At 42.9% G+C, this 26,248-nt stretch overlaps 2 protein-coding genes across 9 annotated transcripts in view; one reads left to right on the forward strand and one right to left on the reverse strand.

Moving 5' to 3' along the window:
* The window catches only part of LOC139421665 (cytokine receptor-like factor 3), a 36,319-nt gene extending 22,122 nt beyond the window's left edge, over positions 1-14,197 (reverse strand). Inside the window, exons 1-2 of one of the 4 annotated variants that reach the window (XM_071172755.1) lie at positions 14,074-14,158; positions 2,776-2,905 (exon numbers count right to left, since the gene is read on the reverse strand). In XM_071172755.1, the coding sequence (XP_071028856.1) occupies positions 2,776-2,892 (117 nt within the window). In that variant the 5' untranslated portion in view covers positions 2,893-2,905; positions 14,074-14,158. Of the gene's footprint in view, positions 1-2,775; positions 2,913-14,073 lie in introns of all 4 variants that reach the window. The other 3 variants (XM_071172753.1, XM_071172751.1, XM_071172752.1) reach the window with 3 other exon arrangements.
* A 2,269-nt stretch (positions 14,198-16,466) lies between these two features.
* Positions 16,467-23,176, forward strand: LOC139422358 (mpv17-like protein). Of its 5 annotated transcripts, none has more exons than XR_011635728.1 (6): positions 16,467-16,934; positions 17,299-17,729; positions 18,061-18,131; positions 19,363-19,392; positions 21,681-22,897; positions 22,970-23,176. XR_011635728.1 is itself a non-coding variant. In XM_071173562.1 (4 exons), exons 1-4 carry the CDS (start codon positions 17,408-17,410, stop codon positions 21,912-21,914), a joined length of 657 nt encoding a protein of 218 aa, XP_071029663.1. In that variant the 5' UTR covers positions 16,778-17,407; the 3' UTR covers positions 21,915-22,961. The 5 variants fall into 5 exon arrangements, 1 of the variants encoding a protein (XP_071029663.1); XR_011635730.1 differs by having other exon boundaries at positions 16,467-16,760; XR_011635729.1 differs by having other exon boundaries at positions 16,778-17,005.
* Positions 23,177-26,248: the final 3,072 nt, after the last annotated feature.

The following is a 26,248-nucleotide window of genomic DNA, read 5'->3' on the forward strand; positions in this document are numbered from 1 at the left end:
AAGGGGAGGGGAGAGGGAGGAAGGGGGAGAGGGAGGGAGGAAGGGGAGAGGGAGGGAGGAAGGGGAGGGGGAGGAGAGGGAGGAAAGGGGAGGGGGAGGAACGAACGGGGAGAGGGGAGGAGAGGGGGGGACAGGGGAGGAGAGGGGGGGAGAGAGGAGGGGGAGGGAGGTGGGGAGAGGGAGGAGAGGGGGGAGGGGAGAGGGAGGGAGGAAGGTTGTAACATCTTCCTGATACTAGATGAATGGTCCTGGAGAACTCTCGGCTGTGCAGTCTTTAGTTCCGGCCCTGATTATTCAGCTAATTGATTTATCTGAATTAGAGGTCGAACGATTATGATTTTTCAACACCGATACTGAACATGAGAACATATGAAAGCTGGTGGTTCCTTTTAACATGAGTCTTCAATATTCCCAGGTAAGAAGTTTTAGGTTGTAGTTAATATAGTATTTATAGGACTATTTCTCTCTACCATTTGTATTTCATATACCTTTGACTATTGGATGTTCTAATAGGTACTTTAGTATTGTCAGCCTAATCTCAGGAGTTGATAGGCTTGAAGTTATAAACAGCGCAATGCTTGAAGCACAGCGAAGAGCTGCTGGCAAATGCAGGAAAGTGAAGTTTGAATGAATGCTTAGGAGCCTGCAGCAACCTACCACCGCTCAGTCAGACTGCTCTACCAAATATCAAATCATAGACTTAATTATAATAAACACACAGAAATATGAGCCTTAAGTCATTAATATGGTCGAATCCAGAAACTATCATTTCCAAAACAAAACATTTGTACTTTCAGTGAAATACAGAACCGTTTCTTATTTATCTAACGGGTGGCATCCCTAAGTCTAAATATTCCTGTCACATTACACAACCTTCAATGTAATGTCATAATTACATAAAATTCTGGCAAATGAATTACAGTCTTTGTTAGGAAGAAATGGTCTTCACACAGTTCACAACGAGCCAGGCAGCCCAAACTGCTGCATATACCCTGACTCTGATGCACAGTTCACAACGAGCCAGGCAGCCCAAACTGCTGCATATACCCTGACTCTGATGCACAGTTCACAACGAGCCAGGCAGCCCAAACTGCTGCATATACCCTGACTCTGCTTGCACTGTTTATGGTTAGGTACATTCGTCCAACGATTGTGCTTTTGTTAAATCATCACCCGTTTGGCGAATTAATTATATGCAACAAGCTAGATAAACTAGTGATATCATCAACCATGTGTAGTTAACTACACTACATGTGTAGTGATTATGTGAAGATTGTTTTTTATAAGATAAGTGTAATGCTAGCTAGCACCTTACCTTGGCTCCTTGCTGCACTCGTGTAACAGGTAGTCAGCCTGCCACTCAGTCTCCTCATGGATTACATTTTTTTTATTTAACTGGGAAAGTCAGTTAAAAATTTTCAATGAACAGGCAGGTTAACTGCCTGTTCAGGGGCAGAATGACAGAGACAGCTTGTACCTTGTCAGCTCGGGGGTTTGAACTTGCAACCTTCCGGTTACGAGTCCAACGCTCTAACCACTAGGCTACCCTGCCGCCTCTACACTCTAACCACTAGGCTACCCTGCCGCTCCTACGCTCTAACCACTAGGCTACCCTGCCGCCCCATTGCAATGTAATCGGCCAGAATAGCTGTCCAAAAATGCAGATTACCGATTGTTATGAAAACTTGAAATCGGAGCTAATTAATCGGCCGTAGGTCGACCTCTAATCTGAATGAGGGTTGGACCAGTGTAGTTGTGTTGTTACCTGTTTGCGTGAGGCTTGGACCAGTGTAGTTGTGTTGTTACCTGTTTGCGTGAGGGTTGGACCAGTGTAGTTGTGTTGTTACCTGTTTGCGTGAGGGTTGGACCAGTGTAGTTGTGTTGTTACCTGTTTGCGTGAGGGTTGGACCAGTGTAGTTGTGTTGTTACCTGTTTGCGTGAGGGTTGGACCAGTGTAGTTGTGTTGTTACCTGTTTGCGTGAGGGTTGGACCAGTGTAGTTGTGTTGTTACCTGTTTGAGTGAGGGTTGGACCAGTGTAGTTGTGTTAATACCTGGTTGAGTGAGGGTTGGACCAGTGTAGTTGTGTTGTTACCTGTTTGCGTGAGGGTTGACCCAGTGTAGTTGTGTTGTTACCTGTTTGCGTGAGGGTTGGACCAGTGTAGTTATGTTGTTACCTGTTTGCGTGAGGGTTGGACCAGTGTAGTTGTGTTATCACCTGTTTGCGTGAGGGTTGGACCAGTGTAGTTGTGTTGTTACCTGTTTGAGTGAGGGTTGGACCAGTGTAGTTGTGTTGTTACCTGTTTGCATGCGGGTTGGACCAGTGTAGTTGTGTTGTTACCTGTTTGCGTGTAGTTGTGTTGTTACCTGTTTGCGTGCGGGTTGGACCAGTGTAGTTGTGTTGTTACCTGGTTGCGTGAGGGTTGGACCATTGTAGTTGTGTTGTTACCTGTTTGCGTGAGGGTTGGACCAGTGTAGTTGTGTTGTTACCTGGTTGAGTGAGGGTTGGACCAGTGTAGTTGTGTTGTTACCTGTTTGCGTGAGGGTTGGACCAGTGTAGTTGTGTTGTTACCTGTTTGCGTGAGGGTTGGACCAGTGTAGTTGTGTTGTTACCTGTTTGCGTGCGGGTTGGACCAGTGTAGTTGTGTTGTTACCTGTTTGCGTGAGGGTTGGACCAGTGTAGGTGTGTTGTTACCTGTTTGCGTGCGGGTTGGACCAGTGTAGTTGTGTTGTTACCTGTTTGCGTGAGGGTTGGACCAGTGTAGTTGTGTTGTTACCTGTTTGCGTGCTTGGCTGAGTCCATGTAGGCGTTGTTGTAGTTCGCTCCTGTAATTCTGAGCTGCTTCTATACTCTCCTTAGCCTCCTGCAGCAACGCCTCAGCTTCTATAGACATCCTGCTGTACCGCCTGGCTCCTACACACACACACACACACACACACACACACACACACACGTCATTAGCGGATGTTTGTAACTTCGTGTCCCTGTGGTCTGATACTCTTCACTCTGACAGCGTTCAGACTGGAACGTGTGTATTTCCCCTGAAATCAGTTTGACGCTCTGCACCACCACAGTACTACAACAAGGAGGGTCAGACAGACAGCAGGGAGGAGAGACAGGAGCTTGTACACCAGACAGACAGCAGTGAGGAGAGACAGTAGCTTGTAGACCAGAGAGCAGTGAGGAGAGACAGTAGCTCGTAGACCAGACAGACAGCAGTGAGGAGAGACAGTAGCTTGTAGACCAGACAGACAGCAGTGAGGAGAGACAGTAGCTCGTAGACCAGACAGCAGTGAGGAGAGACAGTAGCTTGTAGACCAGACAGACAGCAGTGAGGAGAGACAGTAGCTCGTAGACCAGACAGCAGTGAGGAGAGACAGTAGCTTGTAGACCAGACAGACAGCAGTGAGGAGAGACAGTAGCTTGTAGACCAGACAGACAGCAGTGAGGAGAGACAGTAGCTTGTAGACCAGACAGACAGCAGTGAGGAGAGACAGTAGCTTGTAGACCAGACAGACAGCAGTGAGGAGAGACAGTAGCTTGTAGACCAGACAGACAGCAGTGAGGAGAGACAGTAGCTTGTAGACCAGACAGACAGTAGTGAGGAGAGACAGTAGCTTGTAGACCAGGCAGACAGCAGTGAGGAGAGACAGTAGGGGAGATAAGAGGAGAGTAGAGGATGTCTGACGATGATGTGCAAAACAGATCAAACCACTTCCCTTTAACTGGAGGAAAGCAACCAGCCAACCAGAGACCAGACACTAGCAGCAACCAGCCAACCAGAGACCAGACACTAGCAGCAACCAGCCAACCAGACACTAGCAGCAACCAACCAGAGACCAGACGCTAGCAGCAACCAGCCAACCAGAGACCAGACACTAGCAGCAACCAGCTTCAAGCAGATAGTCCCTATTCACATTCAAGATGACTTCATAGCAGATACAAACAGAAATCCATGGGTATGACACAAAAGAGCTCTACTGATGCTATGGGTTCGAGTACAGTCTGTACCAGACCAGAACATGCTGAGGTAGTTTGTCTGAAGGTAGAGTACAGCCTGTACCAGACCAGAACATGCTGAGGTAGTTTGGCTGAAGGTACAGGATAGAAGAAGCCTGTACCAGACCAGAACATGCTGAGGTAGTTTGTCTGAAGGTAGAGTACAGCCTGTACCAGACCAGAACATGCTGAGGTAGTTTGGCTGAAGGTACAGGATAGAAGAAGCCTGTACCAGACCAGAACATGCTGAGGTAGTTTGGCTGAAGGTAGAGTACAGTCTGTACCAGACCAGAACATGCTGAGGTAGTTTGGCTGAAGGTACAGTACAGCCTGTACCAGACCAGAACATGTTGAGGTAGTTTGGCTGAAGGTACAGGATAGAAGAAGCCTGTACCAGACCAGAACATGCTGAGGTAGTTTGACTGAAGGTACAATACAGCCTGTACCAGACCAGAACATGCTGAGGTAGTTTGGCTGAAGGTAGAGTACAGCCTGTACCAGACCAGAACATGCTGAGGTAGTTTGGCTGAAGGTACAGGATAGAAGAAGCCTGTACCAGACCAGAACATGCTGAGGTAGTTTGTCTGAAGGTAGAGTACAGCCTGTACCAGACCAGAACATGCTGAGGTAGTTTGGCTGAAGGTACAGGATAGAAGAAGCCTGTACCAGACCAGAACATGCTGAGGTAGTTTGGCTTAAGGTACAGTACAGCCTGTACCAGACCAGAACATGTTGAGGTAGTTTGACTGAAGGTACAATACAGCCTGTACCAGACCAGAACATGCTGAGGTAGTTTGGCTGAAGGTAGAGTACCGCCTGTACCGGACCAGAACATGTTGAGGTAGTTTGGCTGAAGGTACAGGATATAGTACAGTCTGTACCAGACCAGAACATGCTGAGGTAGTTTGGCTGAAGGTAGAGTACAGCCTGCACCAGACCAGAACATGCTGAGGTAGTTTGGCTGAAGGTAGAGTAGTCTGTACCAGACCAGAACATGTTGAGGTAGTTTGGCTGAAGGTAGAGTACTGCCTGTACCAGACCAGAACATGTTGAGGTAGTTTGGCTGAAGGTAGAGTACTGCCTGTACCAGACCAGAACATGTTGAGGTAGTTTGGCTGAAGGTACAGGATAGAGTACAGTCTGTACCAGACCAGAACATGCTGAGGTAGTTTGGCTGAAGGTAGAGTACTGTCTGTACCAGACCAGAACATGCTGAGGCAGTTTGGCTGAAGGTACAGGATAGAGTACAGTCTGTACCAGACCAGAACATGCTGAGGTAGTTTGGCTGAAGGTAGAGTACAGCCTGCACCAGAACAGAACATGCTGAGGTAGTTTGGCTGAAGGTAGAGTACTGCCTGTACCAGACCAGAACATGCTGAGGTAGTTTGGCTGAAGGTAGAGTAGTCTGTACCAGACCAGAACATGTTGAGGTAGTTTGGCTGAAGGTAGAGTACTGCCTGTACCAGACCAGAACATGTTGAGGTAGTTTGGCTGAAGGTAGAGTACTGCCTGTACCAGACCAGAACATGTTGAGGTAGTTTGGCTGAAGGTAGAGGATAGAGTACAGTCTGTACCAGACCAGAACATGCTGAGGTAGTTTGGCTGAAGGTAGAGTACTGCCTGTACCAGACCAGAACATGCTGAGGTAGTTTGGCTGAAGGTACAGGATAGAGTACAGTCTGTACCAGACCAGAACATGTTGAGGTAGTTTGGCTGAAGGTAGAGTACTGCCTGTACCAGACCAGAACATGTTGAGGTAGTTTGGCTGAAGGTACAGGATAGAAGAAGCTTACTTCAGTCTTCACTAAAACCTCCATCTCAAGTGCATTGTTTTCGCCCATAGACTTGTTTCACATAGACTGTATAAAGACTGGTTTCACACATTGACTGTATAAAGACTGGTTTCACACAGACTGTATAAAGACTGGTTTCCCATAGACTGTATAAAGACTGGTTTCACACATAGACTTGTATAAAGACTGGTTTCACACAGACTGTATAAAGACTGGTTTCACACATAGACTTGTATAAAGACTGGTTTCACACAGACTGTATAAAGACTGGTTTCACACATAGACTGTATACAGACTGGTTTCACACAGACTTGTATAAAGACTGGTTTCACACAGACTGTATAAAGACTGGTTTCACAGACTTGTATAAAGACTGGTTTCACACAGACTGTATAAAGACTGGTTTCACAGACTGTATAAAGACTGGTTTCACACAGACTGTATAAAGACTGGTTTCACAGACTGTATACAGACTGGTTTCACACACAGACTGTATAAAGACTGATTTCACAGACTGCATAAAGACTGGTTTCACACATAGACTGTATAAAGACTGGTTTCACATATAGACTGTATAAAGACTGGTTTCACATATAGACTTGTATAAAGACTGGTTTCACACAGACTGGTTTCACACAGACTGTATAAAGACTGGTTTCACATAGACTGTATAAAGACTGGTTTCACACATAGACTGTATAAAGACTGGTTTCACACAGACTGTATAAAGATTGGTTTCACACACAGACTGTATAAAGACTGGTTTCACAGACTGTATAAAGACTGGTTTCACACATAGACTGTATAAAGACTGGTTTCACATAGACTGTATAAAGACTGGTTTCACACAGACTGGTTTCACACATAGACTGTATAAAGACTGGTTTCACATAGACTGTATAAAGACTGGTTTCACACATAGACTGTATAAAGACTTGTTTCACACATAGACTGTATAAAGACTGGTTTCACATAGACTTGTATACAGACTGGTTTCACACATAGACTGTATAAAGACTGGTTTCACATAGACTGTATAAAGACTGGTTTCACATAGACTGTATAAAGACTGGTTTCACACAGACCGTATAAAGACTGGTTTCACACAGACTGGTTTCACACATAGACTGTATAAAGACTGGTTTCACATAGACTTGTATACAGACTGGTTTCACACATAGACTGTATAAAGACTGGTTTCACACAGACTGTATAAAGACTGGTTTCACATAGACTTGTATACAGACTGGTTTCACACATAGACTGTATAAAGACTGGTTTCACACATAGACTGTATAAAGACTGGTTTCACACAGACTGGTTTCACACATAGACTGTATAAAGACTGGTTTCACATAGACTTGTATACAGACTGGTTTCACACACAGACTGTATAAAGACTGGTTTCACACATAGACTGTATAAAGACTGGTTTCACCAGAGGCAGAAAGAGGAGATGGACAGGTTTTCACTAGAAGCCATCCCAGTGTACACAATGTATCCTACCCTGCCCCCAAACACACACCTTAGTGAGGACATCTGGGAGGTTCATTGATTGATTGATTGATTGATTGATTGATTGATTGATTGATTGATTGAGTGAGTGAGACTGTTCAAAGGGTCGCGGTACGACTGTCGAACACACACAGACACCGGGAGGGTCAGAGTTAGTGTTGCAGGACAACAACACCAGTGGAACCACATGACCCACTGGGCTGAACCCACCCCGTTTCCCTCCAGACGGATAAAACAAAACACATGGTCTGTCCCTTAAAGAACTCCCCCTGGTAAAACGGAGTCCAGTATTTAGGGAGTAGGGTGCCATTTGGGATGCAGAGAGTGGTTCCATCTCCCCCTGCGGACATCTTTGGTTCAATCTACAGACCTAACAGATAGATTGACTGTGACTGTAGGCCTAACAGAACCACACAGACACAGTCAATCTAACAGAACCACACAGACACAGTCAATCTAACAGAACCACACAGACACAGTCAATCTAACAGAACCACACGGACAATCTAACAGAACCACACAGTCAATCTAACAGAACCACACAGACACAGTCAATCTAACAGAACCACACAGTCAATCTAACAGAACCACACAGACACAGTCAATCTAACAGAACCACACAGACACAGTTACACTACAGCATATTGAGATGTGCTTCTTTGTCACTGATCTGTTAGAAAATAACTAGTGTATGTTTTTCAGAAAGCTTTCTAAAAGGGTGTGGTTTGTTGTTGGTAGCTGTTCTCTGTCTCTAGAACCCTACATATTATAACACACTGTCTCTAGAATCCTACAGATTATAACACACTGTCTCTAGAATCCTACAGATTAAAACACACTGTCTCTAGAATCTTACAGATTAAAACACACTGTCTCTAGAATCCTACAGATTATAACACACTGTCTCTAGAATCCTGCAGATTATAACACACTGTCTCTAGAATCCTGCAGATTATAACACACTGTCTCTAGAATCCTGCAGATTATAACACACTGTCTCTAGAATCCTACAGATTATAACACACTGTCTCTAGAATCCTGCAGATTATAACACACTGTCTCTAGAATCCTGCAGATTATAACACTGTCTCTAGAATCCTACAGATTATAACACACTGTCTCTAGAATCCTACAGATTATAACACACTGTCTCTAGAATCCTACAGATTATAACACACTCTCTAGAATCCTACAGATTATAACACACTGTCTCTGTCTCTCTCAGGGCTCCTAAAGATGATCAACAAAAAAGTCCTCATTTGTGTGACCTGTTGGGGATTAATCAGAATAGTTGGGTAACATAGATAAGATGTTTTATTTTCATGATATGCTTGTGAGTTACTTCTCATCAGAATGTATCTTGTTGTACTATAGTGGTGGCCGGTTGCAGTTCTCTGTTCTCTGTCCTGGGGTCAGTTACTTGGGCCACAGAGAGGGGAGAGGTCAAGCTTGTCTTCATATGTAAACATATCTTTTAAACCATGTGAAGGGATGATTGAGGGGGAACCAATTATCTCTTGGCTCCACAATGTCTGTGTGCCAGTCACTGTGTCTCTGTGATCTTGTCCAGGAGGGGGTGTATTTGATATATGCCTGTTGATGAGGTTTTGTTTTAATGGTCCTGAGTGGTACCAAGAGCGAGATAAGAACATAGTTTAGGAGACAAAGCTGAACGATAATTTATAGCCAATGCTGTCTGGCTATGTGTGTCTTTGCTATAAAGGATCTCAGTTGCAATGTGTAAGGGACTCTCGGAGAATTCATTGATAGACACTGAATTGATCTGAGAGTCACAGGGTTGTGATGGAGCTCATAATAATTAAAGATGGACTTTATGATAACTCTTGACTTGTGTGGTGGTTTGGTCTCATGATTTGGTAAATACAGGAAATGTCCACTACTGACCACATTTATATTAATTTGGTCTTTTTTTAGTTGGGGGTTACAGATACAATATTCAGATTCATATCAATTAATATATTCAGGCCATATTTTCCATTCCATATATTCCTGTTGTACCTGTGTGCTGCCAACATGAAAACCAAACAGGAAGGTGTTAGTAGTGTCACAGTGATGTCAAAAAGTCGATATAACTCTGCAGGCTATTGGCTGCTACAGCAGCTTCCTTTCCCTGTCTGTCCTGGCACAGAGTTACCTCAAACATTTTTAGGCACTAAGCAAGTTTCAGGTTTCAGGTCTGCTGAGCACAAACTTGAACGTTGTAAAAATTCTGTGCAACTTCCAGGGTGCGTTTACTGTGAACACTGAGGCTGTAGCCGCTTTAAGTTACAGTGTTACTGTGAACACTGAGGCTGTACCTGCTTTAAGTTACAGTTTTACTGTGAACACTGAGGCTGTACCTGCTTTAAGTTACAGTTTTACTGTGAACACTGAGGCTGTACCTGCTTTAAGTCACAGTTTTAACTAGAGGTCAACCGATTATCATTTTTCAACGCCAATACCGATACCGATTATTGGAGGATCAAAAAAAAGCCGATACCGATTAATCGGCCGATTTATTTATATATATATATATATATATATATAATGACAATTACAACAATATTGAATGAACAATGAACACTTATTTTACTTAATATAAAACATAAATAAAATCCATTTAGTCTCAAATAATGAAACATGTTCAATTTGGTTTAAATAATGCAAAAACAAAGTGTTGGAGAAGAAAGTAAAAGTACAATATGTGCCTTGTAAGAAAACTAACGTTTGAGTTCCTTGCTCAGAACATGAGAACATATGAAAGCTGGTGGTTCCTTTTAACTTGAGTCTTCAATATTCCCAGGTAATACGTTTTAGGTTGGAGTTATTGTAGGAATTATAGGACTATTTCTCTCTATACCATTTGTATTTCATATACCTTTGACTATTGGATGTTCTTATAGGCACACTAGTATTGTCAGCCTAATCTCTGGAGTTGATAGGCTTGAAGTCATAAACAGCGCTGTGAAGCAAGCATTGCGAAGAGCTGCTGGCAAACGCAGGATAGTGCTGTTTGAATGAATGCTTACGAGCCTGCTGCTGCCTACCACCGCTCAGTCAGACTGCTCTATCAAATATCAAATCATAGACTTAATTATAATATAATAACACACAGAAATACGAGCCTTTGGTCATTAATACGGTCAAATCTGGAAACTACCAAAACAAAACGTTTATTTTTTCAGTGAAATACGGAACCGTTCTGTATTTTATCTAACGGGTGGCATCCATCAGTCTAAATATTCCTGTTACATTGTACAACCTTCAATGTTATGTCATAATTATGTAAAATTCTGGCAAATTAATTACGGTCTTTGTTAGAAATAAATGGTCTTCACACAGTTCTCAACGAGCCAGGCGGCCCAAACTGCTGCATATACCCTGACGCAAATGCGCTTTTGTTAAATCATCACCCGTTTGGCGAATTAGGTAACTAGGTATTAGGTAATTAGATTCGACGATAAATTAACAGGCACCGCATCGATTATATGCAACGCAGGACAAGCTAGTTACACTAGTAATATCATCAACCATGTGTAGTTAACTAGTGATTATGTGAAGATTGATTGTTTTTTATAAGATAAGTTTAATGCTAGCTAGCACCTTACCTTGGCTCCTTGCTGCACTCGTGTAACAGGTGGTCAGCCTGCCACTCAGTCTCCTCGTGGAGTAACAGGTGGTCAGCCTGCCACTCAGTCTCCTCGTGGAGTAACAGGTGGTCAGCCTGCCAGTCAGTCTCCTCGTGGAGAGCAATGCCATAATCGGCGTCCAAAAATGCCAATTACCGATTGTTATGAAAACTTGAAATCTGCCCTAATTAAATCGGCCGTGCCGATTAATCGGTCGACCTCTAGTTTTAACAGTGGTCAAGTAGGCTACTATGGCTATGTGATCATAATGTAGGCCTACCAGAGTGGCCTACCAGAGTGGCCTACCAGAGTGGCCTACCAGAGTGGCCTACCAGAGTGGCCTACCAGAGTGGCCTACCATCAACAACAATTGAGAAAATGCATCCAATAACAATTTAACATGTAAATAGCTGTTCTGTCATTCAGCCTACAGTAGCAGCCAATGTGTGGTGTTCAATGTCGGCCGACATTCCATGAGACTTTTGAAAGAAAAAAAAAAAAACATACAGGGCTTGACATGAACCTGTTTATCTACTTGTCCTTCAGACAAGGAGGTGACTGAAAATGTTGTTGTGTTGTTTACACTTTACAAAATAAAATGCATGATTATTCCCATAGCATTATTACAGAGAATCAGACACATGATGCTGCCCTCTGCCTATTGGCTACTTAGTTTATTCAAGCCTGTCTCAAAATACAACACTGTCCCTTTAAAGACAAAGGAAAGCTCTTTACCTGACCTACTTGTCTAGAAATGTGTTGTGCTCTTGTAGGAAGCAATCACTCCCCTACTACTGACTACTAATGATCTATAACTGGGCTAATAACGCACTGACTAGTAAAGGATATGAACTCAAATGTGGACACGTGGCTACATGCTGCTCTTGATTTGATCTCAAAACAAGCACATCTACTCACTATCAAGTCAGATGTTATTGGTCACATACACGTGTTCAGCAGATGTTATTGCGGGTGTAGTGAAATGCTCGTGTTTCCTAGCTCCGACAGTGCAAATAATATCTAACAATTTCACAACATTTACACACAAATCTCAGTTAAAGGAATGGAATTAAGAACGTATAAATATTTGGACGAGCGACGTCAGTGATACCACAGCTGTAAACACAGTCCAGTTTAAAGGAAATGCCACAGATCCATATATGGCAATGATCTATTTGCATATAGGCCTAACTGCAGTTCTGATTGGTTATGCCCCACCAGTCTGTGTAGAGTACGGGCTGAGTCGTGCTCAATAGAATCCTACTCGGACGCGTTCTGCCTTCAACAAAATCTCTTGCATGGGTAGTTTTGTTTCAGGTATGTTTGCATTGAAATTGGCCACTGTCGCCACAGTAAAGCGAAATGTAGATTGGTGTTAACTAACAGGGAACACACTCTAGAAAGTTGAGTAAAGTTCAATCAGGTGCTTCTCTCAGTGGGCTGATATTTCTTGCTGTGCAGCAATCTCAGGCCACTGCGCGCTGCGCTCAGTTTAGAGGGAACGTTGGTTAGGACTGAGTTAGCACCGAGTTGGGACTAGAAAGATGGAGAACTTTGTGAGTGTGTGTGTGCGCTTGAGAGTGTACGAACGTGTGTATATGAGTGTGTGTGTGTGTGTGTTAGAGGTGTATGCTACAGTGTTGTCTATGTGATGATGCTGCTGCCGCTGATGATGCTGCTGCTGGTGGTGACCTAGATTCAGACCGGGCCTCCTGCCTGAACACACTGGCTACATCACAAATAGAACCCTAATAGTCCCTATGTAGTGCACTACTGTTGGGTCTGATCCCCATTGGCCCTGGTCTCTCTCTCTCTTTCTCTCATCTCTGTCACATGCATTTACATGTGACAGGGATAGTATGGCGTGGATGTGTATGCCCCACTTCTAAGACTAGACCCCCTCCCTCCCTCCCTCCACACACACACAGGATTTAAAGTCAGTAATCTTGGAGCAATATAACAGATTCACCCCAGCGTGGGAGGAACATTCAGGTCACATGGATAATCACACACACACACACACACACACAATGTTGATCGCAGAAAGCCTCAAACTATTGTTGAGAAGATGCTGTCAGTGAAGCATGAAATCACCCTCACTCCAGCTGAAACAAAGTCTGCTACGGTCCTGGTCAAAAGTTAGTGCACTATGTAGGGAATATGATGCTATTTGGGACGCAAACGTTGTTTTTCAGGACTTCGCGTATGCACGGAAATCCATACAGTGTGTTTGGCTTTCGGACTTGCTATGAACATAGACCACTGACCTATAGATACGTCTTGATCTGTTGCTAGGAAACAGTCCTACTGGCATGTCTACACTTTAATTCCAAGAGTGTTACTGATAGCTAAGTCAAGAAAGGAAAGGAACAAATCTTATTCCATAATCACTATCCAGTATAATCATTCCTAGCCATCGTGCTTCTACATCTGCATTGCTTGCTGTTTGGGGTTTTAGGCTGGGTTTCTGTACAGCACTTTGAGATATCAGCTGATGTAAAAAGGGCTTTATAAATAAATTTTTATTGATTTGATGGATTGATTGATTTAGTAACCTACAAAATCTCATCACTTTGGACAACTGCCATTCTGATAGTTATTTCTAGAGCTTTCATTTAATTTCACCATATCCAGCAGTAGGCTACTACAATCATTAGAATCACTAGAATCCTACATCAGACGTGTCATTCTACTGTCTGTCATTGTGTGTTCAACGTGGAAAGTTATGACAGATGCTCACATAAAGACGAGTGTGGAGCTTCGACCGCAACTATTATTATCACGTAGCGAGCGGATGACACGGAGATGCAACGCAACTTTGCGCAACAGAAAAACATGCCCATACTCGCTCAAAATCAACTTCCGTAATTCTAAAACACCCCCGTTTCACGAGAAGCCATCACCCAACATGCCTTTATCGATACATATGCACTTCACACAATTGAGGTTATTGTTGATGATGAATGAAAGTAAAGCATCGAGGGCTTGGCTTTCACCAACCCTCAGGATACAATACATTTCCAGAAAATGTCAAAGAAAACACCCAAGTAAGCCAGTTCATAGTACATCAAAAGTAATATTCGAGACATTAGTAAACGCTTCATGTAGCCTATTAAATAATGCGATAACGAATCCTACCTGATTCGAACTTAGTTTCTGGTCATTCTAAAGTTCGATGCCGTTTCGGCTACCGACCAAAGCAAAGACGTTCTTGCGCCAGTCCAAAAAAAAAAACAATTTACTGGGCTTTCTGCTGATCGGCAGCTCCACTAGCCAATAGAATAAGGATATCGCCCAGTCTTCCTCTCCGTGTGCCCGCCCTCTGAGTTGCAAATGTGATACAATAGCCTTGCTGTGTTATAGTTAAAACCACTGATGAAACTCGAATGATGCATTGGCATAAACGTCCCAAGTCAAGTCTCAACCAAATAAATTTACATTCTAACTGTGTGATTTTATTGTATGGACATTTTATCATCGCCAAAATATGCATGTGATTGAGAATACATGTACTGCAGTCGACCCTAAGTGACTGAATCATGACAGCTATCAAATCAAATCAAACTTTATTTGTCACATGCATCGGATACAAGTGTAGACCTTACCGTGAAATGCTTACTGACAAGCCCTTAACCAACAGTGTAGCCCTTAACCAACAGTGTAGACCTTACAGTGAAATGCTGACTTACAAGCCCTTAACCAACAGTGTAGACCTTACAGTGAAATGCTTACTTACAAGCCCTTAACCAACAGTGTAGACCTCACAGTGAAATGCTGACTTACAAGCCCTTAACCAACAGTATAGACCTTACAGTGAAATGCTTACTTACAAGCCCTTAACCAACAGTGTAGCCCTTACAGTGAAATGCTGACTTACAAGCCCTTAACCAACAGTGTAGACCTTACCGTGAAATGCTTTACCTACAAGCCCTTAACCAACAGTGTAGACCTTACCGTGAAATGCTGACTTACAAGCCCTTAACCAACAGTGTAGACCTTACCGTGAAATGCTGACTTACAAGCCCTTAAGCAACAGTGTAGACCTCACAGTGAAATGCTTTACTTACAAGCCCTTAACCAACAGTGCAGTTCAAGAAGAGTTAAGAAATGATTTACCAAATAAACTAAAGTAAACAATTATAAAAAGTAACACAACAACATAACAATAACGAGGCCATATACAGTGGGCACCGGTACCGAGTCAGTGTGAGGGTACAGGTTAGTTGAGGTCATTTGTACATGTAGGTAGGGGTGAAGTGACTATGCAAAGACAATAAACAGCGAGTAGCAGCAGTGTACAAGGGGGGGTCAATGTAGATTGTCCAGTGGCCATTTGATTAATTGTTCTGCAGTCTTATGGCTTGGGGGGTAGAAGCTGTTAAGGAGCGGTACCGCTTACCGTGCGGTAGTAGAGAAAACAGACTATGACTTGGATGACTGGAGTCTCTAACAATTTTTTGGGCTTTCCTCAGACACCGCCTGTTATATAGGTCCTGGATGGCAGAAAGCTTGGCCCCAGTGATGTACTGGGCCGTACGCACTACCCCCCTGTTGCGCCTTATGGTCAGATGTGGAGCAGTTGCCATACCAGGCGGTGATGCAAATGGTCAGGATGCTCTCGATGGTGCATCACCATGAGGCTTTATCAATCAGTGGACTAAAACACAATGCTATTAATATGGTATCAAAATAGCATACAGTTCAGTCTGCATTAGTTTTATTAGTAGTCAAACAAACAGCTAAATTAGCTTTAAAAACCCCCGAATAAAACAACATCTTACAACACAACCCCTCTCCCCGACACATTAACGTTTTAAAATGTTTGTCAATCGTAAAGTATTTTTGTCTGTGATGTCTTTTTCGTTGTGTGTCGGACCCAGGAAGACAAGCCATTGTCGCCATTGGAGTCGGCTAATGGGGATCTAAAAAAAATCTCTATCTAAAAACAGAATAATATACAGTATATAGCCACATGAAGAGCCATGGCTCTCTGTCTGTATACCGTTTCAAGAGCACCCCCTAGTGGTGATAGACAGAAATGGCTCTCTGTCTGTATACCGTTTCCAGAGCACCTATCGATGATAGGTCGGCAAAGACGCTGTATTTATTTGAGCTCTAAGGTTTTATAAATCAAACTGTTGTCAAAACTTGTCATCGTTGGTTAAAGCATTTCAGGCAGAAAACCTCTTAGAAAACAACAACTTGGTATGCTTATCCAATCAGAATAATATAGAAGGTGGTTTTACATGTTGATTGCTCTGTGTGAGTGTTCTATGTGTGCGCGCGATAGAGAGATTTGAAGTGTATCTATCTATTCCTTTGGAACTTTTGTGAGTGTAATGATTACTTTTCATTTTTGATTGTTTATTTCACTTGTATTTATTATCCCTTTCACTTGCTTTGGCAATGTAAATATATGTTTCCGATGCCAAACATCTGAGAGAGAGAGAGAGAGGTAGAGGGAGGGGTAAGAGCTAGAGAGAACAAGCTGTGCGTAAAAGTACCCGCCGGCCACCATACATGCGTGTAAAAGTGAAGTACGGTGTCCAGTGCTCGCAGTTTTACAGATTAACAACACATTTGATTGGTTTAAAATCCGCATGCCCACCACTCTAAAAACTAACAGGGGTCATTGTGATTTGTGGAGTTGTTGAAGCGCGCTATACATCTGAGCGCCTCACGGGACAATCCTCTAGATTAGCGGTTGACGCAGAGGATGGATTTCGTAGATAGCAACCTGATACTGTACGGTACTGGTCGGTATACAGGGACGTCGGTATACAGGGACGGGATGATCTAGAATGGACGAATGAAATGCTTTAAATGTAACTTATTTCGATACTCTTCCTATTATCAAATTAGTCCGTTGTTATAAGGATAGAATGTGTGTAGTCCTAATCGTTAAATAGGCTAGATGAGCTATGACGGGAGAGCTAAATATGGACCATTCCTGTTTCGATTCCAAAATGAAGAGACCCAACGGAATGGTGGCAGATTTGGTGCGTTACAACACGGTCTTGTGGGACGTTTGTGATGGAGCCGTTTAACTTTCTCACTAAAACAAGCAGATGTAAGAATGCGTAACGGTACTTTAATGGTTGGAAGTAACATCTAAACCTTTTGGCTAAAATGAATGTATTGTCGAGTTCTGCTTGCTCACTAACATCAGATAATAATCTCAGGTATACAAGCGTAGACTACATTTAGCTGGCATGCCAAGTGTGTGAATAGGAGGAACTTTAAAATATCTATCCCGCCATTGTGCCCTTGGGTAGGGCACTTAACCTATAACCTGCTCCAGGGCCGCTGTTTCTGCCACTGACCGACCGGTGCCTCTCTCAACGTGTGTGTTTCTTCACCTAGGAGGGTTTGGAAAGGCAGAAGACAACTTTACTTTTGAAGTTTCACCCAGCAATGGACTACACGATTATATTCTACTCTGTTCTGTTGTCGTAGAACACCGCAGTTCAAAATGAACGTGTTGAAAATGAGGAAAGCCGTATTAAAAGAAGCGGTTAAACGCTTTCCATGGCTTGCCAACGTTACTCTGTATGGCTGCCTGTTTGCCGGCGGCGACTTTGTTCATCAGATGATCGCACAAAGAGAAGAGATAGACTGGAAACACACCAGAAATGTTGCCATAGTGGCCATCAGCTTCCATGGAAACTTTAATTATTTCTGGTTGCGGGCTTTGGAAAGCCGTTTCCCGGGAAAATCTCCCGGAATGCTCTTCCGCAAACTGCTTCTGGACCAAAGTTTTGCATCACCCTTGGCAACGAGTGTCTTCTACACAGGTAACGTGCATTTTAATGTGGGAAGTTTAATTGAAGTGTATCTATTGTAGCCTACAACAATTTTCGAATTTTCTAATGTGGCCTACATAAGAATAACCTTATATATAGAAACAGACCAACGCGTCATGTCCATTGGGTAATAGGCCTAGGTTAGGCTACTCTCCTATAGCCTAACCTTGTATGTGTGTATTTGTAAATGCTGAACGTGATGAACGGACAGTGCTCTAAAGTGTACTCGTTCAAAAGGTCAAATGCACGAGGTTTGAGTGATGCGTGAAATGGGCACAAGTGTGACCTACAATTTGTACTCTCTCGCCGTCTTCATCTGCAGGAGTGAGTTTCTTGGAGAATAAAGACGACGTCTTCGAGGACTGGAGAGAAAAGTTCCTCAACACGTACAAGGTAAGATTAAATCAGAACGAACCGGAACCGACCGAGAGGCCGGCCGGCCCACGCATACAGGCAGAGAAGGAAAGTCACCTTCCGCTCGCCTGGTGTGAGCTCACCCCCGATTAACCCAGATTATGGCACCGCTTTTGCGCAGCAATGGGCAGCCGGCCAGGGATACGGCAATGCATGACTATTACTGCCAGTCGAGCCCAACTCTTCCAGGCCCAACAACCGTTGTAAAATAATACTGACATCTGGGTAGAACATATTCCCCCCATTGAAATCAAATGAAAGGGCAGTGTAGAACGTTAGAGGGGTGCTGCTGGAAGAAGTCCCATTGATCTGAGTGGTAGATCTATAGATCTGGACATATAGAGAGGGGTGCTGCTGGAAGAAGTCCCATTGATCTGAGTGGTAGATCTATAGATCTGGACATATAGAGAGGGATGCTGCTGGAAGAAGTCCCATTGATCTGAGTGGTAGATCTATAGATCTGGACATATAGAGAGGGGTGCTGCTGGAAGAAGTCCCATTGATCTGAGTGGTAGATCTATAGATCTGGACATATAGAGAGGGATGCTGCTGGAAGAAGTCCCATTGATCTGAGTGGTAGATCTATAGATCTGGACATATAGAGAGGGATGCTGCTGGAAGAAGTCCCATTGATCTGAGTGGTAGATCTATAGATCTGGACATATAGAGAGGGATGCTGCTGGAAGAAGTCCCATTGATCTGAGTGGTAGATCTATAGATCTGGACATATAGAGAGGGATGCTGCTGGAAGAAGTCCCATTGATCTGAGTGGTAGATCTATAGATCTGGACATATAGAGAGGGATGCTGCTGGAAGAAGTCCCATTGATCTGAGTGGTAGATCTATAGATCTGGACATATAGAGAGGGGAGCTGCTGGAAGAAGTCCCATTGATCTGAGTGGTAGATCTATAGGGGTGCTGCTGGAAGAAGTCTCTGATTGTTATATGAGTGGAAAATCAAGCTTTATTTAAATTGCTTTGTTATCACAGTCTCGCAATCCACTTTACGAAGGAAATACAAACGGAGAGATGAACTGAGCAGACAGACAGAAGGAAGGAAGGAAGGAAGGAAGGAAGACATGAGAGGCAGACTGACCAGACCTGCTAGTCAGTTTATGATATGAAGGATCTGTGCCAGAACGGAGCTCTTGGAATACTGTATGAGACTTGGTTTGATTATTAACATGTATCTTGTCTCTTTGAATTTCAGACTGGACTCATGTACTGGCCTTTCATGCAGGTAAATGATAAGGATGCTATTGATAGACAGTGTATCACTGTCCTGTAAATATCCCATTGTATTGATGATAAACTATATTGTGTGAAGACATAACCTCATGCTCTGAATTTACTATAAACATCAGGTTGACCCTGTGCTGTGTCAATACAGTAATGTCACACACACACACACACACACACACACACACACGCGCATGCACGCACGCACATACGCAAACACACACACACACACACACACACACACACACACACGCACACACACACACACACACACACACACACACACACACACACACACAGTTCTATTTCAGTATGATGGTTTATTTACTGTTAGAGATAACCACCTTCTTCTGCGGAAGTGATGATCTGATGTCATAATAGTGTGCTGGAACTTTCTATGTTTGTGCTGTTCTAATAACTAATGTCTGTGTTCTATTTATGTGCTGTTCTAATAACTAATGTCTGTGTTCTATTTATGTGCTGTTCTAATAACTAATGTCTGTGTTCTAGTCATGTGCTGTAATAACTAATGTCTGTGTTCTAGTCATGTGCTGTTCTAATAACTAATGTCTGTGTTCTATTCATGTGCTGTTCTAATAACTAATGTCTGTGTTCTATTCATGTGCTGTAATAACTAATGTCTGTGTTCTATTCATGTGCTGTTCTAATAACTAATGTCTGTGTTCTATTCATGTGCTGTTCTAATAACTAATGGCTGTGTTCTATTCATGTGCTGTTCTAATAACTAATGTCTGTGTTCTATTCATGTGCTGTTCTAATAACTAATGTCTGTGTTCTATTTATGTGCTGTTCTAATAACTAATGTCTGTGTTCTATTTATGTGCTGTTCTAATAACTAATGTCTGTGTTCTAGTCATGTGCTGTAATAACTAATGTCTGTGTTCTAGTCATGTGCTGTTCTAATAACTAATGTCTGTGTTCTATTCATGTGCTGTTCTAATAACTAATGTCTGTGTTCTATTCATGTGCTGTAATAACTAATGTCTGTGTTCTATTCATGTGCTGTTCTAATAACTAATGTCTGTGTTCTATTCATGTGCTGTTCTAATAACTAATGGCTGTGTTCTATTCATGTGCTGTTCTAATAACTAATGTCTGTGTTCTATTCATGTGCTGTTCTAATAACTAATGTCTGTGTTCTATTCATGTGCTGTTCTAATAACTAATGTCTGTGTTCTATTCATGTGCTGTAATAACTAATGTCTGTGTTCTATTCATGTGCTGTTCTAATAACTAATGTCTGTGTTCTATTCATGTGCTGTTCTAATAACTAATGGCTGTGTTCTATTCATGTGCTGTTCTAATAACTAATGTCTGTGTTCTAGTCATGTGCTGTAATAACTCATGTCTGTGTTCTATTCATGTGCTGTAATAACTAATGTCTGTGTTCTATTTATGTGCTGTTCTAATAACTAATGTCTGTGTTCTATTCATGTGCTGTTCTAATAACTAATGGCTGTGTTCTATTCATGTGCTGTTCTAATAACTAATGTCTGTGTTCTATTCATGTGCTGTTCTAATAACTAATGTCTGTGTTCTATTCATGTGCTGTTCTAATAACTAATGTCTGTGTTCTATTCATGTGCTGTAATAACTAATGTCTGTGTTCATGCAAGTGACTGACTGAATGAATCCTCACTATCTTTAGCTGCAATTTGTCAGTACGCCCAGACCTTTGTTTTGAGAACGAAAGATATCTCAGTTTCAAGGTCTCAGCTTAGAGAGAAGAAGCCTCGTGAGGTGTTGGTCTGTCACATGTTATGAACCAGTATTGGTCTGTCAGTCAGTGGTGCATGTGCAGTGTGCTGTAATACAATACTAGTGTTCTTTTCTGATGCACTTCAAACTGACACCTGTTTTTATCTCCCCCTTCCTCTCTCCCTCCCTCTTCTACCCTCTTCACCCTCTCCCTCTGCTTCTCCCTCCCTCTTCACCCCCCTCACTCTCCCTCCCTCTTCACCTCTCCCTCTGCTTCTCCCTCCCTCTTCACCCCCTCACTCTCCCTCCCTCTTCACTCCCTCACTCTCCCTCCCTCTTCACCCTCTCCCTCTGCTTCTCTCTCTTCACCCCCCTCACTCTCCCTCCCTCTTCACCCCTACCTCTGCTTCTCCCTCCATCTTCACCCCTACCTCTGCTTCTCCCTCCCTCTTCACCCCCCTCACTCTCCCTCCCTCTTCACCCCTACCTCTGCTTCTCCCTCCCTCTTCACCCCCTCCCTCTCCTTCCCCCTCCCCCACTCACTCTCACTCACCCTCCCTCCCTCCCCAGTTCCTAAACTTCATCCTGATGCCTCTGTACCTGAGGACAGTCTTCATGGGCTGCTGTGCGTTCCTGTGGGCCACCTTCCTGTGTTTCTCCCGGCAGAGTGGGGACGGTACGGCCAGCGTTGCCCTCGCCTTCGTCCTGTATCCCAAACAGAGGCTGCAGGCCGCCCGGGAAGCCCACCTCGCCCGCAAGAAACAGAAAGAAGAGGAGGAACAGCAGCAGAGCACTGGCAACTAAATGAATTGGTTCAATGAGATTCGATTCAATTCAGGAGACAGAAAACAGAAGAGGACCAGAGCACTGACAACTGAATGAATTGGTTCAATGAGATTCGATTCAATTCAGGAAACAGAAAACAGAAGAGGACCTGAGCACTGAGAACTGAACTGAATTGGTTCAATGAGATTCGATTCAATTCAGGAAACAGAAAACAGAAGAAGACCTGAGCACTGAGAACTGAACTGCTAAAATGTTATTTCAATTGAATTTCAACAAAACGTAGTTATATCTCCCTGTCTTCAAGGGCAACAAGGCAAGGAACGAGGGCATGGTTAGAGGGTGAGAACACAACGTCATCATGTGAGGCCAGGGCAGGCTCTCACACCTTACAAAAAACACAAAAAAACAGTGAGAATTGAATCAGTTGGATTGAATGTAACTTTATTGATATCCTCAGGGGCAAGGAAGAGTAAATATAACTTTATTGATATCCTCAGGGGCAAGGAGGAGTGAATATAACTTTATTGATATCCTCAGGGGCAAGGAGGAGTGAATATAACTTTATTGATATCCTCAGGGGCAAGGAGGAGTGAATATAACTTTATTGATATCCTCAGGGGCAAGGAGGAGTGAATATAACTTTATTGATATCCTCAGGGGCAAGGAGGAATCATCGTTGGAGCACAGTTATATAATTTAAGCCTACTGTACATATACAAATACATCCATCTATTACAATGCCAGCAACACGTACAGTGGGTCTACATTACAGACGTTACATCACTGATTCAATTCAATGCAACTTTATCAATCCCGTCAGGGGCAACCCAGAAAACACAGTCGGACACGGAACACATTACTTACAGACATTCAGACTGTACAGGTGTAGAAGTGCAATACATTACTTGAAACAGAACAAGTTACTCTGAGATACATATACATGTACGTCCCTTGAAGTTGTTTGTAAGACAAACATGTTGGATGGATGAGAGAGAGAGAAGGTGTTAGATGTTGTGATTTACAGGGATGTTCCTCAGGGAGAGGAGGTGTTAGATGCTCCGCAGGGAGAGGAGGTGTTAGATGTTGTGATTTGCAGGGATGTTCCTCAGGGAGAGGAGGTGTTAGATGTTGTGATTTGCAGGGATGTTCCTCAGGGAGAGGAGGTGTTAGATGTTGTGATTTGCAGGGATGTTCCTCAGGGAGAGGAGGTGTTAGATGTTGTGATTTGCAGGGATGTTCCCCAGGGAGAGGAGGTGTTAGATGTTGTGATTTGCAGGGATGTTCCTCGGGGAGAGGATGTGTTAGATGTTGTGATTTGCAGGGATGTTCCCCAGGGAGAGGAGGTGTTAGATGTTGTGATTTGCAGGGATGTTCCTCAGGGAGAGGAGGTGTTAGATGTTGTGATTTGCAGGGATGTTCCTCAGGGAGAGGAGGTGTTAGATGTTGTGATTTACAGGGATGTTCCTCGGGGAGAGGAGGTGTTAGATGTTGTAATTTGCAGGGATGTTTCTCAGGGAGAGGTGTTAGATGTTGTGATTTGTAGAGAGGTTCCTCAGGGTGTGTATTTGATGTTCATGTATATATATAAAATGTGTTTATTCTATGCTCTCAATTTCTATGTCCCATCGGTTGTGCCTTCTGTTGGTAACAAGAGCCCTTCATGTTCTGCTCTAGATTTAGTTAGTTCTTACTCAGAGAAACTGTGTGTGTTTTGCGTGTGTGTGTGTATATATTTATACACTACCAGTCAAAAGTTTGGACACACCTATTAATTCAAGGGTTTTTCTTTATGTTTACTATTTTCTACATTGTAGAATAATAATGTAGACATCAAAACTATGAAATAACACATATGGAATCATGTTGTAACCAAAAAAAGTGTTAAACAAATCTAAATATATTTTATATTTTTGATTCTTCAAAGTAGCTACCCTTTGCCTTGATGACAGCTTTGCACAGTCTTGACATTCTCTCAACCAGCTTCACCTGGAATGCTTTTCCAACAGTCTTGAAGGAGTTCCCACATATGCTGAGCACTTGTTGGCTTCTTTCCTTCACTCTGCTGTCCAACTCATCCCAAACCATCTCAATTGGATTGAGGTCGGGTGATTGTGGAGGCCAGGTCATCTGATGCAGCACTCCATCACTCTCCTTGGTTAAATAGCCCTTACACAGCCTGGAGGTGTGTTGGGTCATTGTCCTGTTGAAAAACAAAATTATAGTCCCACTAAGCGCAAACCAGATGGGATGGCGTATCGCTGCAGAATGCTGTGGTAGCCATGCTGGTTACGTGTGCCTGTCGTTTCTCTTTGCTTATTTGAGCTTTTCTTGCCATAATATGGACTTGGTCTTTTACCAAAAAGGGGTATCTTCTGTATACCACCCCTACCTTGTCACAACTCAACTGATTGGCTCAAACGCATTAAGAAGGAAAGAAATTCCACAAATTAACTTTTAACAAGGCACACCTGTTAATTGAAATGCATTCCAGGTGACTACCTCATGAAGCTGGTTGAGAGAATGCCATGTGTGTTCAAAGTTGTCATTTGTTTAACACTTTTTTGGTTACTACATGATCCCATATGTGTTATTTCATCATTTTTATGTCTTTACTATTATTCTACAATGTAAAAAAAATAGTAAAAATGTAATTAAATCCGTAGAATGAGTAGGTGTGTCCCAACTGTTGACTGGTACTGTGTTGTATAACTCATCTCCAGATTGACCATCGAAGGATAAAGTGCTACCCTGTCCTGTTACTTGAATTGTCTTATTTATTTATTTTAACCTACCAGGTTGCCATCGACCCGGTTACCTTATAACGTACATATATCCATGAACAAGAGGTATACACACCATTAGGGCTGCAAAATCAAAATACCCCAAATTCATAGGTTTTCCAGAAATACCCATTGGAGGATTCCCGGATTTCCTCCTTACTCCTTGCCAATTCCAGTTTGTTGTTTTTCCAACCCTGGGAGTCTGGGAAATGTTCAGGAATGTTGCATCCCATCAATGTAGTGAAGATCTGAAACATTCTTCACTTAAGTCAAACCTTACTGTGGAATTTTCCCCAAATTCCCAGGTTTTCCACAAATCCCGGTTGAAATATTCCTGGAATCTGAAGGGTATAAGAAAGAAAGATATCCGGGGATATTGGGATTTACTCAGTTCCACCCTACTGTATAATCTACATAAGAGGTGTTAATATGACACATATTGTACTCAACATTTGTGACCTGTGTTTACTGTTTCATAGAACAGTTGTGTCATGGCATTACATTGAATGAATAGATAGAGAAATAAAAATCCAAGCTCAAGTCATACCTCCTTTTCTTCGCCTCTTCAAGTAGAAGTTATCACGTTAGTAGAGGTACTTACTGTACAGACAGAGGTATATTAGCCTCAAACCTCACAGGCTAAGATCAGGATTCAAATGATCATGCCTTGTCAGCTACGCGCCATTTAAAATCAATTTCTCAATGAGCTGACGTACGTAGCGTTGACCATTAATGCGGTCTCCGCGACAAGGGAACGTTGCCTTTAAAAAGGTACAATGCTGACAAAGAGCCAGGGGGGATGACATCCTAGACTAAATCTTCTATCCTTCAAATACTATACCATATTATTCCAATGGGATACATTATGGAGAACTACGACATGCATGCACAGTGTAGACACAAAGGACATTAACATAATGTTATATAGATTTTAGCATGTCAGAACAAGCAATCAGTGTGAGATTGTTGACTAATGCTGTGTATCTTGTTACTAAACAAAAAAAAAAGAAACGTCCTCTCACTGTCGACTGCGTTGATTTTCAGCAAACTTAACATGTGTAAATATTTGTATGAACATAACAAGATTCAACAACTGAGACGAAAACTGAACAAGTTCCACAGACATGTGACTAACAGAAATGGAATTATGTGTCCCTGAACAAAGGGGGGGTCAAAATCAAAAGTAACAGTCAGTATCTGGTGTGGCCACCAGCTGCATTAAGTACTGCAGTGCATCTCCTCCTCATGGACTGCACCAGATTTGCCAGTTCTTGCTGTGAGATGTTACCCCACTCTTCCACCAAGGCACCTGCAAGTTCTTGGACATTTCTGGGGGACCTTAGCCCTCACCCTCCAATCCAACAGGTCCCAGACGTGCTCAATGGGATTGAGATCCGGGCTCTTCGCTGGCCATGGCAGAACACTGACATTCCTGTCTTGCAGGAAATCATGCACAGAACGAGCAGTATGGCTGGTGGCATTGTCATGCTGGAGGGTCATGTCAGAATGAGCCTGCAGGAAGGGTACCACATGAGAGAGAAGGATGTCTTCCCTGTAACGCACAGTGTTGAG

Source organism: Oncorhynchus clarkii, chromosome 12, assembly GCF_045791955.1.
Source record: "Oncorhynchus clarkii lewisi isolate Uvic-CL-2024 chromosome 12, UVic_Ocla_1.0, whole genome shotgun sequence".
NCBI classification, from domain to species: domain Eukaryota; kingdom Metazoa; phylum Chordata; class Actinopteri; order Salmoniformes; family Salmonidae; genus Oncorhynchus; species Oncorhynchus clarkii.

Excerpts from the sequence above, each read along its gene's own strand:
- LOC139422358 (XM_071173562.1), top strand. The coding sequence starts at position 17,408 with ATGAACGTGTTGAAAATGAGGAAAGCCGTATTAAAAGAAGCGGTTAAA. Across the intron at positions 18,132-19,362 it reads AGTTCCTCAACACGTACAAG|ACTGGACTCATGTACTGGCC; the intron begins GTAAGATTAAAT and ends TTTGAATTTCAG. Across the intron at positions 19,393-21,680 it reads TGTACTGGCCTTTCATGCAG|TTCCTAAACTTCATCCTGAT; the intron begins GTAAATGATAAG and ends CTCCCTCCCCAG.